General features: G+C 48.9%; 1 protein-coding gene across 1 annotated transcript; it reads left to right on the forward strand.

Annotated features, from left to right (window-relative positions):
• Nucleotides 1-1230: 1230 nt before the first annotated feature.
• Nucleotides 1231-18375, forward strand: ARHGAP25 (Rho GTPase activating protein 25). The gene is made up of 11 exons (XM_031608019.2): nt 1231-1576; nt 5277-5470; nt 7600-7687; nt 8059-8178; nt 10272-10479; nt 12009-12141; nt 13479-13552; nt 14082-14203; nt 14438-14637; nt 15271-15854; nt 16620-18375. Exons 1-11 carry the CDS (start codon nt 1516-1518, stop codon nt 16828-16830), a joined length of 1995 nt encoding a protein of 664 aa, XP_031463879.2. The 5' UTR covers nt 1231-1515; the 3' UTR covers nt 16831-18375.
• The last annotated feature ends 220 nt before the right edge of the window (nt 18376-18595 follow it).

Below are 18595 nucleotides of genomic sequence, written 5' to 3' on the forward strand. Positions count from 1 at the left end.
TGTGAGTAGCTCTCATGCAATGCTCCTTCCAGACCTATTTCTGATGCTCCCAACAGATCCAAAGGAGAAAAAAAAGGAAAAAAAAAAAAAAAAAGAGAGAGGAAAAAAAAGAAGCAAACAAACAAAACCAAGTCCTGCTGATGTGCATTCCCAAACCTGGAGCATTGTGATACCTGGAGGGACCTGGCAGCAGGATGGCTCTGTGTGTGTCTGTGGGCTGCCTGCAGGCACAGAGCATTGGGCTGAATTGCACAGGTTTGGGTAGAAGCATTTGCTGTGCTGTTTCCTTTCCGGAGGGGAGGGAGGTGCAGTGCAGCATCCTGTTCACACCAGGCTTTTGTAAAAAAACAGATTGAAAAGAGAAAAAAAAAAAAGTAAAAAATCAAAGCGCATGACTCCACGATTCCCTTAAGTTCCCATTACTTTCTACAGATAAAGAGGAGGAAAAAATGATGCTCTACATTCAGGGCTCTCTGAGCTCAGCAGAAGCTGAGCTGGCTCCAGCTGCTAATTCATTTTTCAGAATTTAACCCAAATTTGCCCGATCTGGCTGTGAAATCAGGCTCCATCTGCTTTCTCGAGGGTGAATTCCTCGTGGATTGAGGCTGTGATGGCAACCGTGTGCAGCTCAGTGCACCCTGGGCCAATGGGGATGTGACAGCACAGAACTGTTGGCTGCATCCTCTTTCACCCCAGCTCCCCACGCTGCTCGTTCTGCTTCTCCTTGGGGCAACTTCCCCCTCTTACAGGGCCCCATACAGGGGGAGCTGGAGGTTGCAGCCCCCCGTCATCTCCTTCTGCCCCAACACCCACAGCATTTCCCCAAGCAGCAGCTCCATTTTGCAGGCACCCCTGTTGTAAACCAGGTGCAAAAACCCTAAACCACCTTTGAGTCATAGAATCACAGCATGGTTGGGTTGGAAGGGACCTTACAGCCCACCCAGCCCCACCTCCTACCGTGGGCTGATTGCCCCCAACCAGCTCATCGTGCTCAGGGCTCCATCCACAGCCTTGGGACACCTCCAGGGAAATGGCCCTCTTGTCACCTTGGGATGCAGTCAGACATTGAAGGACGCTATCCTGCAGCCGTGGTTGCTTTGCTTTGCTGCCCAGCAGTGCATTTCCCAAAACCCTGTGCTGGGCTTTGCTGCTGTGCCGAGTTCAGCCACTTCCCCAAATTCAGCCAACTGCAGCCCTGGGCTCCTGGTGTGGGTTGGGGCCACAGCACTGCGTCCCCACGCAAAGTGGAGCAAAAATTAAGGCAAAAGCAGCGCCTTGGCAAGAGGGGGAAGCAAGGCAAGAGCTTGGCGGGGCAGGAAAGGACTTTTATGGGGTTGCTTGCAGAGGAGGGAGGAGGAAGTACGTTGGCAAAGCAGCCGTCAGCGGGCCCTCACGCTGCGTTGGGGGATCAGACCCCAGGCAAAGGGAAGCCACGGGGCCATCCGAGCTCCACTTCAGCCCTTCTCCAAAGCTGCCCCCCTTGGAGAGTCAACGCCAAATCCTTCCTGATCCACAATGTCCCTCAAGCTGCCACGGAACTGGGATTTCAACCTGAAAATGGATGCTGCCAAAATAGGTACCGTGAGTGCTTCTTTATGCCATTCTTCAGCCTTTTTGGGGTCTGCGGGGTGCTTGCATCCAAGGCTTGCAGCCATTGCAGCTGCAGCCCAAACCCAAACCCCCTCTGGGTGTCGGCATGGGGATGTGGCCCTGGTGGCTGTGTTGGAGACAGCACATGGTTTGCAAATGATTGGTGAGAAATGCTTTGCAAGAATCCCTTTGCAAGAATTGCTTTGCAAAGCTGCACTGCTGTGCAGTGGGAACACAGCTGGGGTGGCCCTAAGGGGTTGGGGACAGAGGGACACTGGCAGCATGGAGCTGCTGCCCACTGGAAATCCGGGTTTTGAGCCATTTGCTCCTTTTGCTCAAAGCCCATTTGCTCGTTTTGCTGAGCAAGTCTTGCAGGAGGTGGAGCGGTGCAGGTGGAGGAAGCATCCTTGCCCTTGCTCAGGTTTCTTCTTCCACCTGACGTCACCAATTTCTTCTCACTAGAGGTGAAGAGTCCTGTGTGGCTTTGCTGAATGCTTTCCTGACTGTGCCCAGGATTTGCACAGCTCCCATCCACCGTGGGATCCATTGCAGCATGAAAACCACTTTAAAATATCCTGAGGAAGCAGTGAGAGGTCCCAAGTTGGGCTCTATGGCCAAAATATCACAGCATTTGGGTCAAACAGGGGTGAGGAAGGAGTGCATGAGTATGTGCAGGCAGCAAAGCAAAGGTTCTTAATTGTGCCAATATATGGCCAAGGTGCACTTTGGTGGCTTCATTGCCAAGCAGTCTCTGCAGTTCTGAGTTCATCCTACATTGCACATCAGCTTGCAAGCTCATCTTGGCTGTATTTTCTTGCAAAGGCTTTGGGACTTTTATCTGAAGCCACTTTAGCTGGGGCTGCCAAGCACTGCTCTGCACATGGCCCTGGACAAGGCAGCATCGGTCACCTAAAGCTGCACTGCGACGCGAGGTGTGTGTGCAGGACCTTGAGAGCAGGCTCAGCTCTTTGCAGTGACTCTCATCGTATTTTGGGTGCCTGGTCCTCTGTCTGCAGGGATGTGACTCGGGTGGAAAATCATCTCAAATGAGTCACCATTGCCTTTGCTGGATCCTCCTGGCTCTGTGCACTTCCTTCTGCATGTCAACAGTGGTGACCACAGCTTTGAGAGCCCTGGGATGGAGTGCTGAGTGCTGTGTGCTTCCCCATGCTGAGATGAACACACACCATCTATTTCCATGAAAGAGAAAGCTTTGCTTGCAATTCTCATTGCAAAACCTATTGTAGAAGGTTTGCTTCTGTTGGGTTTTGCTGCACATCCCCAACATCCCCTCCAATGGGGATGCCTGCACGAGATGAGGATTTGGAGCAGGGACCAGTGGTGATGTGGCACCGCAGTGGTACCTGCATCAATGCCTCCTGCAAATGGCACTTTGGCAGAGCTCCTCTCTGCAGTGCCCAGGGCTGGAGGAGGAGAAAGGCTGTTATGGAGGAAACATTCAGCTTCGGAGGCGGTTACTGCAGGAAATGCTTTGGGGAGCGCCGTGTTTGCTCTCAGCAAACTCCTTCCTACCAGGGATGAAGGGCTGCAACCAGGGGAGGCTGAAAGCACTGAGCCACCTTGGGAATAATTTCACCTCAACCCCACGTGAGATCTTCAGTGCTGACCACAGGAGGTAGAAATATGGAAAAGCGGTCAGGGAGGGACCACAGCCTCGGTAGCTCTGGTTTTGTTTAAACAGAGGACTTTCTACTAGGCAAAAAATAGCAACACTGCTTGCAAAGCCAAGCTCCCCACAGCAGCTCCCATTGCACACCTCTGTGTGAACCCTGCAGCCAAAGTCTGCTCATGCAGTGGGTACAAACAAGCCTGCAAAGCTCTCTCTTGTTCTTAAGTCAGCCCAGAGCACAGGGAGAGGGAAAATACACCTGTGTGTGTCATGCTCATGTATGTGAGAGATCATGGCTGGGCCACACATGGTTGCATGTTGGGTCTGGTGTTTAGGAAGAGCTGATGAGAAAGCAGGGGGAACACAGTGTACTGCACTGTTCTGTCTGCATCAGGGAAGAAGGATGAAAATAGGAACAAATTGTATTTCCAGCAAGGTCTGGGCAATTTTAGCTCAGCAATTTAAGCCATGTAGCAGCAACAGCGAGGTCACTGCCTTGATGCAGAGCAGAGCACTGAAGCGGTGGTGATGGGCTGAGAGGGAGATTGAAATCATTAAAAAAAGGTAATCAAAAGTTCCTTTCTTCATAAAAGATAATTTTTCCTTGCAAGCTACATGTCAATGCAATACCTGAGCTGGGGAAGATGAGTAGAGCTGGTGGATGGAGACAGCTCAGTTGGGATAACAGCATCACCCTGAACACCACTGCATCCCAAATTCCCATCAGCTCAGCTGTGAGCATGGACCCAAAACTCATTGCCCAGGAGAGGGTGGCAAATCCCTTTCAAAGGTCCCTGCTCACAGCGTCCCACGTCAGCACACGATGAGATACGAGCAGCACCCTCAGCAAGCATTGGAGGCTGATGTTTGGATTCACCATCCTTCTTTGGAAATAGATTTGCAACACTGCAGTGAGCTTGGAGTGCCCCATTCATGCTGAGATCTGGAGGATGATGGCAGAACTCAGTGGAGCTTCTTGCTCCAGGGGATTTTGGAAGGGGAAGTAGGGCACAATCCTGATCTGCATCATCCTTGATGGATTTGCTAAACCACACAGTGATAAATGCAAAATATTTTGCAGCTTCATGCTCCTTATGGGTGCCTATGTAGGCGCAATCCCAAATACCACCAGGCTGCAATGGCTAAGTGTTAATTTTTACATTTTTTAAAGCTTCTCTTTTGCACAAGGCCAAGGAATCCCCCAACACTGCCAGCTTTTGCTTTTGCAGTTCTGCTGACCAACTCAAGGGGAAAAGCATACACATGGGTTCAGAGCACTGGGTCAGCCACAGCTTCCCTTTATCACCATCACCATTAGCTTTAGCAGGGGAGATGTCAGAAGTCACCATGTGCAGAGCAGAGAAATTGAATTCCCCTGCAGTCACACGCTTGGTTCTACCCTAAGTGCTCCCCCTGCATGGCTGGGTGGGCACTGGGGTCCTACAGTGCAGAGTAAAACCCAAAGTATCCCTTCCAGAAACGATTCTTCCTGAGGCATTTGTTATGCAGAAGCTTTTATAGAGGGGCCATGTGCTGATCCATGGCACAAGATGCATGGGAAACATCCATGCAATAGGAGATGGGGACGCTGCAGCAGGAGATGGGACAGCAGCAAATCCCCCTTTCCTCCCTTGGAGATTTCCAGTCTCGTCGCAGGAGATCATCCCCTTCAGCAACATCACGCAAAAGGCAAAACTTCATTTTCCAGGCAGTTCTGTTGCTGGTTTGTATTTTTTTAGGCCAGGCTGGATCACTCCGATCTCACAGCTGCAGCCTGTTTGGGGTGGGGATAAGAAAACACAAACTCCCATTAGGGAGAAAGAAAAAAAAAAAAAACAGAAAAAGAAAAAGCTTATGATTTTCTTCTCGCTTGCAAGACAATGACTCCCACGCAGGAAAAAGGAAGCACGGGCTGATAGATACTGCAGCCACTTCCTTTACAACTAGCTAGCCAGTTTGCTGGGTGCAAGCAGAGGGGCTGAGAGCTCTCGCTGCTTGAATTGGGCTGGTGCCTCCATCCCCTCCATCCCCTCCATCCCCAATCCTGTCCCCACAGCCCGCTCCAGGAGTGTGATGAGCGGTGAGGCCGTGGCCCCCCAGCTTGGCCCCCCCAGCACCATGGAGCGGCCACTGAAGCTGGGTTGGCTGAAGAAGCAGCGCTCCATCGTCAAGAACTGGCAGCAGCGGTACTTCGTGCTGCGGGGCCAACAGCTCTACTACTACAAGGATGAGGATGACACCAAGCCGCAGGTAGGCTGGGGACTTGCTTTGCTCTTTGGGGATGGGGCTGGAGTTTGGTTTTAAAGAGGGTTTGTTGCTTTGGGGTGGTAACGCTGCTGGGATATCCTCATGAGGATCTGCATCCATGTGCTGAAATTCGTATGGTGCCCACAGGCATTGCCTGTCCCCCAGGACATCAGATGTAGGCCAGGGAGATGTGGCAGCACTGTGTTTGGGATGAGCACACAGGGCACATGAGATGGGACCCACCTCATGGGGTGCTTGTAGGAGAAAGCAAGCAATCTTTTGGTCTTGAGCCCTGACGGACCTCACGGCTGGGGTGGGAGATGGAGTGAGGGGCCCCTCTGAGGAGAGAGATAAGGAAAGGAAATCTTTCTCCAGCCTTTCAGTTCACATCCTATCCTGGCAGGAGGTTGGGCCACGTGGATGGGGTTTGCTCCTTGGCCTTCTTCCACCCTGCACAGCTGCAGGAAACCTGTCCACTGCCAGCTCCTTTCAGGGCTTGAAAGTTGCTGTGTTTGGATGGTTTCTGGATCTCCAAGAGATCACAGCATGCACATAACCCTGTGCACAATGCCTGCGATCCCCACTGGGGCATGACTGAGGTGTCTGCACCCAATGTCCCCAGCCCTGCCAGCCGCACCAGTGTTTGGGTCTCTTTGGGGCTGCAATGAGCCCTCTGTGCCACCCACCCAAAGTATTGCTCAAGGGACGTGTTGGAATACAACTGCTGGGAGGAAATCAGCTTGTTTTCCCAATGTATGTGGATAATTTCAACCGCATTCTCCACACTGTGAGAATTTTCACTATCATCTTTTGCTTGTTCTGGGGGAGAGAGCCTCCTCTTTGCCAGAAAAGATGTTCACTGTGCAAATTGGTGCCAGTAGCAAAAACAGTTCCAAGCTAACAAAATTCCAAAGGGGAAAATGATCAGCACTGGGGGTGAAACAAGGGGCAGAGGTGATGTGATGCATACCCTGTTTATGGCTTTTTCCTCTCTCAGAGGTGTTTGGGAGGAGCTGTTTCCCCAGCTCTAAATAGAAATGTAGAAACTGAAAGTGCTGTATCAAAGCTGATTGCTGCTGATAGTGCTTTCAGCAGCCCTCCCTATCAGCACACCTCGCTTCAAGCTGCTCCCACCAGCATTCAGCTCAATGCCACCACATTTGGGGCTGACGATTAAATCCTCGCTGCCCACAGGAACCCAACAGCTTTCAGAAGCCTGAAATTAGGGAGAAACATCACTATTTCTGCCTCTGCAGGCTGCCAATGCTGACTCATACACCCACTCCATCCCACGCGCCTTGTCTGCTCCCCACCCATCCCCTCCCACAGTGACCGAGCTGCTGGCTCTGTTCATTTGTGAGAGGAAGAACCAAAGGAAACAGCTGTTTTCTACTTTGCTTTCTTTTTTTTTTCCCCTTTCTTTTTCTCAATTTTCTTCTTTTTTCTCTGCTCCTCTCCTGTAAACTTTTTCAGTTTTGTTTTTAAGTGGCACTGTGTTAAATGAAGAAATTTCCTGTTCCAGTGCAGCAAAAAGAGGCTCTCTATGCATTGTCACATCCCTTCTCCTTTGCACTTTCTTCCTCTATCCCCAACAGGGGTTAAAAAAGCATGAGAAAGGAGGAAAACATGAGAGGGGAGGAAAAAAGGAAAGAGGAAATCAAATAGTGTTCTCATTCTGAAAATAACTTCATAGAAAAACTGGCATTTAAGAAGTGTTTCTTATTGCTTGAAGTCATTTTTAGGAGATACACACATATATATATATATGCATCCTTCATTGAGTTATTTTGAGGATATATATATGTGTATATATAAAGGAGTTGCCATCCCAGGAGATGTTCAGGAAAGCAGTAGATCTGGCACTTGGGGATGTGGTTTAGTGGGCATGGTGGGGGTTTGTTGGGTTTGGGATGATCTTGTGTTTTCTTCAAACCTTATTGATTATATATATATATATATGTATATACACACACACACACATGTATTTTTAATGAGAAAAACTGCAATGAAAAACCCAATTCCTGCAATCTGTCTCAAACAAGGGAGTCTGATGCCCAGGGCTGACACTACCTCGTGTCACCTCTCAGAGGTGGGACATGAGGATTGGCAGCTCCTGCTCTGCTTGGTCCTAGGGCTGCCTGTCTCTCCAGGGAAGCACCATCAAGGAGGTGGCTAGCAACCCAGAGGAAGGAGGGAAATTTATCTTTGAAATTATCCCAGGTGAGAACGCTTCCTTCTGTTTCATTGCATGCTTGTTGGGATGGACTGGTAGCCCCAAACCTTTTGGGCACGTCATTGCGCCTGCCCTTTTCCTCCCATTTCTTTTCAGCACCTCCCCCAGCACTGCATAAAAAAACAATGTCTTCCTTTCAACATCCACATGCTGGAACATCCCATGTTGTCACATTAAGCACTTTCTGTTCCCTTCTTAAAGCTTCAGTGAGGTTGAAACATTAGAGAGCTGCTTCCTTTCACAGCCAAGCAGACATTATTAGGGAAACTGAGAGCCAAAAATATTCAGCAAAGACAAGAAGAATTTGCCATTCCTATCCCAACCTTCACTATACATGGTCTATAAATGCTTTTTGCAGGGCTTTCTGGAGACCAGAACCGGGCTGGGCAGGATACCTGTGTGCTCATGGCCAGCTCCCAGTCCGATATGGAGGAATGGGTTAAGTCCATCCGACGGGTGCTGGGTTCAACCTCAGGAGGTAACAGGCAGTGGGATCAGCTCCTGGAGGGATGGTTTCATAGCATTCACACTCCATGCTGCTGCTGAGCAAGGGTTTCAAAGCTGGGCTCCTAATTCCAAGAAAATGGGACGTGCAGTGCAGTGAGACCACCTTCCTTGAGGCTGGACCTCATGGTGTTGGTCTGCTGCAGAGTTAAGCAAATAGCCATCAGATTTCCCTGCTGCTTTCAACCTTTTTTGCGAGCTTCTTCATTGCCCCATTGACTCCAGAAATTGTCATTCTTGAGAACTCCAATTCCTTCTTATTGAAGGATCCTATTCCGAGTTCCCCTTCCCACTCAATCCATTCTATGGTTCAATGAGATTCAATGAATCAGTGATAAGGCACTGAAAAAAATCTCACCTTTTCCCCGCCAGTTTTCCTTCTCTGATTTTCCGTTTGCCTTTCTCTGCCCCGTCCTCCCTCCTCCATTCTCTCTGCAGACTCTGCCTTGGGCACACCATCACCTGCCCCATGTGATAGGTCCCCACTTGTGGTCAGGGAGGGATCAGACAAAACCCATCAGAAGAGCACACCTTGAAATTGCCACCGTGGGCAATGCCCACAAAGGAAGCAGCAAAGCTCACTCCAGCCACTCTTCCTATATAGATGAATTATCCCACTTCCTATAAGGGTGAATTATCCAGACTTTTCCTATAAGGATGAACACCTATAAGCAAGGTCCAAGCAGGGCTGGAAGCCCCTGCAGCTCTTTTGCAAATGAAACAACAGTCCTGAGCCTCTCCTTCTCCTCTCCATGCTTCATGTTGCATCATTTTTGATACAGACTGTGCCCTGTGCTGCAGCTCTACAGGCACCATGCAGCTCTGATCTCCCGTAGTTTCCCCTGAATAGAAATCACAGCAGTTTTGAGGCTGGTTCCGTTTGCAATCCAGATGTTTTCTATCTCTAAACTGGTGCCCCAGGGTTGGCAGCAATGTGCAGCTGAAATGAGGATTCTTGGAGCCAGGTGCCCCTCCTGGCTCTAATAATAACAACTCAACAGCTGATCCTTGCTTAAACTTCAGAGGCTGCTGGGCTTCTTCCAGCCAGATAAAGTGACCTTACATGATGGGAAATGTAAATTTATAGTAGTACAGAGAGCTCTGGGGACAGCAGAGAAATGAGGCACTGCAGGGCTGCATTTTATGCCAAAATAAACATGAGCAGACCCCAAAACTTCACACTGTGTGTCTTTGGCATCAAAGCAATGTGTGCTTTTAAAGCACAGTGGAGGTGTTGGATTTGCTTCTATTGTCCACAATGACAGAATTATATTCATGATTTAAAATTGTAAGCAGGTCCCTTATAAACAAAACACACCACAGCCAGGTGGGTGCAGACAAGTTTGTGGTTCCAGATGAGGATGCGTACTTGCAGTTTCCTGGTCTGGAAGAAGCACAGGAACCATTTCAGCCTTCAGAGCATGCAGTGAATGCACTGCAAAACCATAGTAGAAGACCACAGGACTATTTGTCATTACCCCAGAGCCAGGACAATCTGGGATTCTTGTGCTATAACCATGCATGGGGCTCCAAGGAGGAAGAGCTGGGATGCAGGCTGCTGCCTTCTCACCTTTGAGCTCTTCTTTTTCTGTGAGTTCAGGAGGAAAAAGCCTCTGCTCTGCACCTGCTGCAGAACATTGCTTTAGTGCACTGAGAGGGAAAGGGGAGGCTCAGGTTGGGTGTAAGGAACAATTTCTTCTCTAAAGGAGTGGTATGGCACTGGCACAGGCTGCCCAGGGAGGTGGTCAGGAGCTGTGGAGATGTGGCGCTTGGGGACATGGTCAATAGTGGGGATGGGTTGGGGGTTGGACTTGGAGACCCTGGTGGTCTTTGCAACCTTAATGGTTCCATAATTATGCAATTTAATCATTTTGGGAATATAATTGTTTGGAGGAAGTCCCATTTTGCTGTTATTTCTCTGGGAGCAGTTCCCTTCGCACCCTCAGCTTGCACAGCTTTTGGAAGCTCTCACTTTTAGGAAGAAGTGCTGCTGTCCCCTTTGCACACAGCGCTGAGCACCTCAAGCAGAGCTGTTGGGCTCCTCTAACCCCAGTGTCCTCCCCCTAGCGGTGTTTGGCCAACGCTTGGCAGAGACCATGGCCTACGAGCAGAAGTTTGGGCAGCACCAGGTGCCCATCCTGGTGCAGAAATGTGCCGAGTTCATCCGGGAGCACGGGCTGAATGAAGAGGGCATCTTCCGCCTCCCCGGCCAGGACAATCTGGTGAAGCAGCTCAGGGATGCCTTTGATGCTGGGGAAAGGCCATCGTTTGACAGGTAATGTTGATTCCCTCTTTCCTATTCAGCTTGCACCCCAAAATCTGGGGAAAAGCAGCCTGACCCCCTGCAGTGCATCAGCAGTGCACTGATGGAGACTTGGGGCCAGCAGAAGGGTTCAGCACACAGAGGGGCTCAGCAGAAACCCCCCAAAAGGATTATGGTGAGAGATGGATGCAGATCTGTGGGAGGAGTTTAGGGGCACCAGAGAGTGGAACACACAGTGAGTGTTGTTCCAGACAGCAAAGAAGGCAAAGGGAAGAGCCTACAAAGCACATCAGCTAAGGACAGAGGTTTAAGGAAAGAAGAGCAAGAAGAGGAGTGCAAATACGTTCAGAGAATACCCTAAACCTCACAGAAGTAATTCCTTACCCTGACAGCCCATTGGCTTGGAATTTTCCCCCTGCTGCTTTTCCCACAGAGAAATAAGGGAGAGATTTTGGCTGCTCAAAAGCTGCCTCCTCCCAGATCCCTTCCTCTGCTGGGCTGAGAGGGAAAAGCAAATCCCCTAAAGCAAAGAGAGGCCCCAGGTGCTGCCTATGAGGAGGCTCTGGGGAGGGGTGTTTGCTGCTTTCAAAGCATAACAATCCCAGCCCTTCATTTTGCAGCTGAGTATTTCTTGCCTTCTGTGTCCCCAAGTCCTGTTACAACCTGCAGGGGGGACATGGGAAGGTGAAGCTTTTATTTTTTTGCATAATGGTGTTTTGCAGCAAGGGAAGTTGGCACTGCTCCTCACACCCTGCCATGTTAACCCTGCAGGGCTCAGATGAGCATCACTGCAGCACCCCTGTGCACTTCACATAAAATACATCTTCAGCAAGGCCAGTAAAGGGGTTTTCAGAAAGGTGAATACTGCAAGGTGCTGGGTTTGCAGCCAGTTTGGGTTTGCACTGGCACACACAAAGCACAGCATGACTGGGTGGGGGAGCCTTAGAAAACTGCTGGTGCAGCCCAGGCATTCAGGATATGTATTGGTAGGCCCTACAAAAATACAGCTCTGAAAAAATTCCTCTGTGATTCTGTGGGTTCGTTTAAAAACCCCAACCAATCCTAAAAATAAATGACCTGGGGGATTTTTGCTAGAAGTTTATAAGAGTTTAAGCAACTTCAAGGTAGGTCAAATGAGAGACTTACTGTCTTGACAGTGTCCTTTTGACATAATGTAAACTACATGGTATGCAAAGCTGCAAACATCTGGCCTGGCAGAACATCTTCAGTAATTGCTGTTAATCTTCCAAACCCCAGGCGATGCGGAGCGGGGAGCTCCTGCCAAATGTGTGAATGCCTGCAGACTGGGTTTGCATGCAGAATTCAACGCAGGCTAGGGACATGCAGCAGAGAAGATCTTTACCAAGCAGATTATTTGGCCAACTGGGGCCATTCCCTGACTCGGGGTGCCCTGTGAGCTGCTACTGGCTTTTTGTTGCTCCCTGTTTATAGTTCTGCACCTCATGCATCTGTACACAAAGCATGGAGCAGGGCAGGGATTGCTCGCCAGCTGGGTTTGGGTCTCACCTATGGCTTTGCAGGGACACGGATGTGCACACTGTGGCCTCTCTGCTCAAGCTGTACCTACGGGAGCTTCCTGAGCCAGTTGTGCCATGGATACAGTATGAAGATTTCCTGCTCTGTGGCCAAACGCTGGACGTGGACCAGAAAAAGGTACAGAAGTGCATTCGTTTCTCTCCTTATGAAAGCTTAGGTTTCCATAGCAAATCTAAGAGCATAACAGCAGCTCCTGCAGCTGCTGTCCTGTGGTGGAGGGCTCCAGGTAGCAGCAAGGATGGGAGCAGGGGTGTGGGTGAGAGTCAGATGAGTGAGATGCAATGAGGGCTGCCCTGTCCTAATGCTGTGTTTGGGTGGAAAAGCAAGAAGGTACTCATGGACACTGCTCCTATGCTCATGAAAATGAGACAGAGCATCCCCAGTCTGTGCTGGGTCTCCCTAAGAAATGGCATTGCCACAGCTGCAAGCAAATGCCAGGAGGTGACACCACACAGGGATGGCAAGTTTGCTGATGACACCAAGCTGAGTGGTGCAGTCGATACGGTGGAGGGAATGGAGGCCATTCAGAGGGACCTTGACAGGCTGGAAAGCTGGGCTCGGGTGAACCTAATGAGGTTCAATAAGGCAAAGTGCAAGGTTTTGCACTTGGGCCGGAAGAACCCCAGGCACCTGTACAGGCTGGGGGGAGTTGTCCTTGAGAGCAGCTCGGCAGAGAAAGACCTAGGGGTCCTGATAGATGAGAAACTTAACATGAGCCAGCAGTGCGCTCTGGCAGCCCGGAAAGCAAATGGGATCCTGGGCTCCATCAGGAGAGGGGTGGTCAGCAGGGACAGGGAGGTGATTGTCCCTCTCTACTCTGCTCTTGTGAGGCCCCATCTGGAGTACTGTGTTCAGGTGTGGAGCCCTCAGTACAAAAAAGACATGGAGATTTTGGAAAGGGTCCAGAGGAGGGCCACGAAGATGATCAGGGGGCTGGAGCACCTCCCCTATGAGGACAGGCTGAGGGAGTTGGGTTTGTTCAGCCTGGAGAAGAGAAGGTTGCGGGGCGACCTCATTGCAGCCTTTCAATATCTGAAGGGAACTTACTCCCAGGAGGGGAGTAAACTCTTCATAAGGGCTGATAATAGCAGGACACGGGGAAATGGTTTTAAGTTAAAAGAGGGAAGATTTAGGTTGGATGTTAGGGGGAAGTTTTTTACTAGGAGGGTGGTTAGGTCCTGGAACAGGCTGCCCAGGGATGTTGTGGATGCCCCGTCCTTGGAGGTGTTCAAGACCAGGTTGGACGAGGCTCTGGGCAACCTGATCTAGTAAAGGTGTATGTTTGGTGGCCCTGCTAGGCAGGGGGGTTGGAACTACATGATCCTTGAGGTCCCCTCCAACCCAGGTCATTCTGTGATTCTGTGATTCTGTGATGGCTGGAGCAACACAGAGCCTCTCTTCAACCCATGTACACCCGTGCATCTTCACAGAACTGTTCCTTAACTTGCATTTAGGGGCATCAGGACCTCTTGAAGCAGCTGTCTCTTCTTCCCAGAGACAACTACAACCTCCTCAGCTACATCTGCAGGTCAGTCCTTTGCATCAGATACAAACAGCTCCAGTTAGATGTTGGTGAGGAGGAATATCACCCTAAAGACTGAGTTTGACTCCCCATCGGCCACTAGATCCTGACTTTTAAGAGAGAGTTTCCACCATTGGGCTGAACATCTCAAAGATGTCTGAGTGTGAATGCATACGAACTCACTCATGAACTCCTGAGAATAAAAACCAGCATAGCTTTTTTTAACACAAAGCCTTGCACAGTGAAGCAGCCAGCTTTCACCCTGAGTGATGTGTGATCTTTCTCTGGTTGTTAAATATTGGATGGATTTCTCCCCTTTTTTCTGTTTTTTGGGGGGGTGTGTTGGTCATCACATGGTGGTTTTCTTACTGCCACCAAGAAGACCAAGCTCTAGCATACATTTGTAAGGCACTAACATTCTTCTATCCTTGGGAATTAGAGGGTGAGAACAGAGTAATTGGATATCTAAGGTATCTAAGGCTTTTGTACAGTCTTCTTTCTCTGATTGGAAATGCTTGCCCTTGGGTCCTGATAGGTTTCTATATGAAGTACAGCTGAACTCTGGCGTCAACAAGATGAGTGTGGATAACCTGGCAACAGTGATTGGAGTGAACCTCATCAGACCCAAGATAGAGGATCCTGCAACTATTATGAGAGGTGAAAGTGACTCCTGGAATAATTGATGTCTATTTGATATACTGAAGTACAAATTTGCACACACAAACTTGAAAATTAAAAACCTGAAATTAAATATTTTCTAACGTAAGGAATTGTGTATTCTCTCCATGGATTTCATGCAATTCAGGAATTTGGTGAATTTTGCTTAGAGTAGAGAGGTGTGAAATGCTTAGAAAAACAAGTGAAACTTGGAGAGTCTCTGATTTCTTCCAGGCACGCTGCCAATCCAGAAAGTGATGACCGTGATGATCAGCAACCATGCAGACCTCTTTCCCCCATCCAAGGACGTGCCGCCCTCCCCAACAACCCAACAGAATGACAAGAAAACCCCCATCCTGCGCAGCTCTGTGGGCTGGGACTCTGCAGAGGACTCCACATTGCCCAGGGCAGAGAGCTCAGTCCAAAGGCAAATGGTAAGGGTAGGTCCTTGGGGAATAAAACAGGACCCCAGTAAATGGCTGCTTAATGATTATGGGATCAAATGGGTCAGCAAGCCATATGAGGGCTTGCTATTTATAGGATAAAGAACTGTAACTGTCATCCCTGGAAACAGATCTGGAAAACAAGCTCTTTCCTCTGGAAAACTTACTGTTCTTGGAAAAATGATTCTTTTACCTAAAGATTTTTTAGTTAAAAGGCAGAAGAGATGAAGCTTTTTCCGTTTGTGTTGGTGATGTGAAAACACTGGGGGGTAAAGTCTTTTCTCAGAAAGAAAGAACCTCAGCAGAGAGCTCTTCTTAATGGAAAACGCAGTGTAATCCAAAATGGAGTCACGGACTGCCTTGGGTTAGGAGAGACCTCAAAGCCCACCCAGTTTCAACCCCTGCTGTGGGCTGGTTGCCCCCAGGCAGATCAGGTTGCCCATCCCCAACTTCTCTGGGCGGCAGTGGCAGGGCCTTACCAGCTGATAGATATCAGTTCTTATGGACAAGCTGTGGCCATTCCTGCTGCGTGAGTCAGCATGCCCTTTGTCAATATTGAGGTCTCTGCAGTCACTGCCCGTGAACAAAATGAGACAGTCCTAATGCTTCCACTCTGTTTTGCAGAAAGACAACCCAAGTGCCAGCCGTGCTCCTGGGCTGGCTGTGAGCTCACGTGCACCCAGCGAAGATACTGGCGTGCAACCATCCAAAGATACACTGGGAATGTGGAAAATACAAGCAAGGAAAAGGACTCAGACTTTACCTAACAGAAAATCCTTCCTGACTGCTGCATCTCCAGGGGAGAAAGGCAGCAATGACAGGAACGACATATTTAACAATGACTTTTGGAAAGGCTCCACACAGAGCAACCCACGTTCTGTGCTCACTGAAGGACATAAGAGAACGCTATCTCATGATCTTTTCAAGCTGCTCGACCTTCACCGGGCTTCAGCTTATGACAGCATGCCCACCTCCCATGTGGAAAGCAGCAGCTCCAGTCCCAGTCCTGCCAGCAGCTGCTCCGATAAGGAATTCCAGCCCTGCCCCAGCCCCTGCCATCAGCCCCAGGAGCCAACCAGCCCTGCCAGCAGCCCTTCCGAGGTGTTCCAGCCTGCTCCAGAGAGCAAGGAGTCCCTGCAAAACATGGTCCTGAAGCTGCAGAGAGAAATGGATGCACAAAAAGAGACCTATGAGGAGCAGATTAAAAGGTAATGTGCTGCTATGCGCTGCTCCAAGGGTTGATAACATCTTTATTGCAGCAGCAGAACTGCATAGGATTATTTACCAGTAATACCCTACAGCATATAGTAACAGTGACTAGTGATAAAACACAGCATTATATTACACTATCTCAAATTCAATTTTGTGTGCTGTGCTCTCATGACTTAGTAGTGTGTTACTGCATTGTTGACGTTCTATAGTTCTTATTACATCATTGTATGGTACTATAACATTTCTGCAATAATTACATAGTTGTATTTATCATTATTATACTATTATAGAGTCATAGAACTGTTTGAGTTGGAAGGAACCCTAAAAGGTCATTTCCTCCAAACCCCTGCAGTGAATAGGGACACCCACAGCTCGATCAGTTGCTCAGAGCCACGTCCAGCCTGACTTTGGGCGTCTCCATGGATCAGCATGCACCACATCTCTGGGAACCTGTGCCAGTGCCTCACTGCCCTTATTGCACTATCCAGAATTCGATAGCAGTATTATTACTGCATCCAATGGTCGTAGCCATCACTGTTACTACAGCTTCACATACTGTTATCATATCATTATATACATTATATACCACAGATGTTGATTTCTTGCACTGTGATGCATCTGGTGATGATCAGGGGATCAGGACAGCATATCTAGCTTGCTTTACTGCTTAACAACACAGAGGTCAGAGTCCTGGAGAGTCAAACTCTCACTTCTCAGCTCTCTTCTGCTCCAAACCCTTTGTGTTCTGTTCCTCTCTGCAGCCTCGAGAAGGAAAACTATGATGTTTGGGCCAAAGTGGTGAGGCTGAACCAGGACATTGAAAGGGAGAAGAAGAAGTCTGAGGAGCTGGAGCTGAAGCTGAAGAACATGGAGTGCTTGCAGGAGGACTTGGAGAAGAAAAACAAGATGCTTGAGGAGGAGATAAAAACCATTGCTAAATCCAGGAGCAAAAGTGATGCCAAAACCAACTAGGAGAAGACACCCAGCTGTGCACAAACATAAAATGCAGCTGCACGAATTCAAAGGAATTGCCAAGCAGGACCACAGTCAGGGACTTGTGTTGTCCAATGCCCTGCGACTGGCTGTGGGCTTGTGCAGAGGAAGGAGCCTGGAATTTAGAGGCTGGTTTATGCTCTGAAACAGGAAATTTCCAAAATACTGTTTAGCTTTTACTTGTGTGTTTTTTTTCAAGTCCTCTTTCAGCTGCTCAAGTTACCTGTAGAACAGGCCAATACCTCTTGCTGCTCAGTCAGAACAACTTGCACACAAAAAACCCAAAGCAACAAGAGTCCTTCCTGCCAGCCAGCTGGCTCTATATTGGAGACACTAGCGGTGCTTCTGAGTGGAACAGAGCATTGCTAAATCCTGGAGCTGGGAAGATGGAAAACCCCCAAAGTCTTGGGTGGCACAGCCCATCTCACAGCATGCCTGGATGCTGGGCTACAAATGCTGTCAGCAACACAACCGAGACATTTGCATCAACATATGCACTTGGTTATTGCTCTTATAGAGCAAGAGAAGCCCAGACAGCTTGTTGGGTCCATCAAGAAACCTCGTGCCCCATCCCTTGTGCTGTGCAAGACTCGTCGATATCAAGGCTCCAGCTGTGAAATCACAAAAATCACAACTTCTTCAGTTAAATTGCTCTTCACTTATTTTAACTTGCTGATTCTTACATCCATGTGTATATAAACCCAGCACAGTTGCTGTTGAGGCTTTGGAGTTTCACGCACAGACATGGAGCTCTCTATCTTTCATTATTTCATCAGGATTCTCTTGGCCCGTTGGTGGAAACCTGGGTTTGCAACCCAGGGATGATGCTGGGTCTCTGCCCATCACTTGCTGCCTTTGGCATGAGGACTAATCAACATGGCTAATTGTAAACGTGTTGCTTTGGCTGCTTGCTTTCGCACTGCCTGCCAATGAGTCACCATGATGCTGCTGAAGCTTTTGGAGTAGAACAATATAGAACAAGAAAAATAGAACAAGACCCTGAAACCTTTCACTCATTGATATTCAGAAGGGTGACCCACAACACACAGCTTCAGCCCAGCCTCTGTGGATACAGAAAGGGGATCAGCAGGAGTTATCAACAAAGACTTGTAGGACTAAATGCACTCTTCTGTGCCAAGCACAATGGAGTTAATGCAAATGGATTGCTGTTACTGAGGACTTGAAGTGAAAGCTCAGCTCCAGACAGGCTGCAGGACTGCTTAGCAGAGATCTGCAAAGAAAAAAAGGACTGGAGAGAGAAAGAGATTCAGAAGAGACTGTGAAAAGAGAAAGATGGGAGTGGGAAAATGTTTGTAGAGAATAAAAGCCATTATTGGGTATATAGCACTTGCTGAGGGGGAGTTCTGTAGCCCTGAAGCTGACAACTCCTTAGGCTCAAGCTCAGACATGGTGCATGTATTGAATCTGTCTTTGCTCAGCCATGGTTGGAAAATCCAGGTAAAGGAAATGTAAGAGTTGAGCATTTAGGAGCCTGACCCATAAACAGAACATTCCCATGATAAACTCAGACTCTGCATGGTTTTCCTTGCCTTAGGGTCCCCATAGGTTACAAAGCCTCTCATTGCCCAACTCAAGTAATTCATGCATGGAGGTGCTGCAAAATCACAGTGCTCACCTCGCAATGGAGGGTGCCCAGTGCAAATCAACCCATAGATAAGGTTCTCTGCCCCTGCTATCAACAATCTGATCAACATGTTTCAGGTCTGAAACTCAGTAATTCAGA

This window comes from Phasianus colchicus, chromosome 27 (genome assembly GCF_987193195.1).
Source record: "Phasianus colchicus chromosome 27, bPhaCol1.hap1.1, whole genome shotgun sequence".
NCBI classification, from domain to species: Eukaryota; Metazoa; Chordata; class Aves; order Galliformes; family Phasianidae; genus Phasianus; species Phasianus colchicus.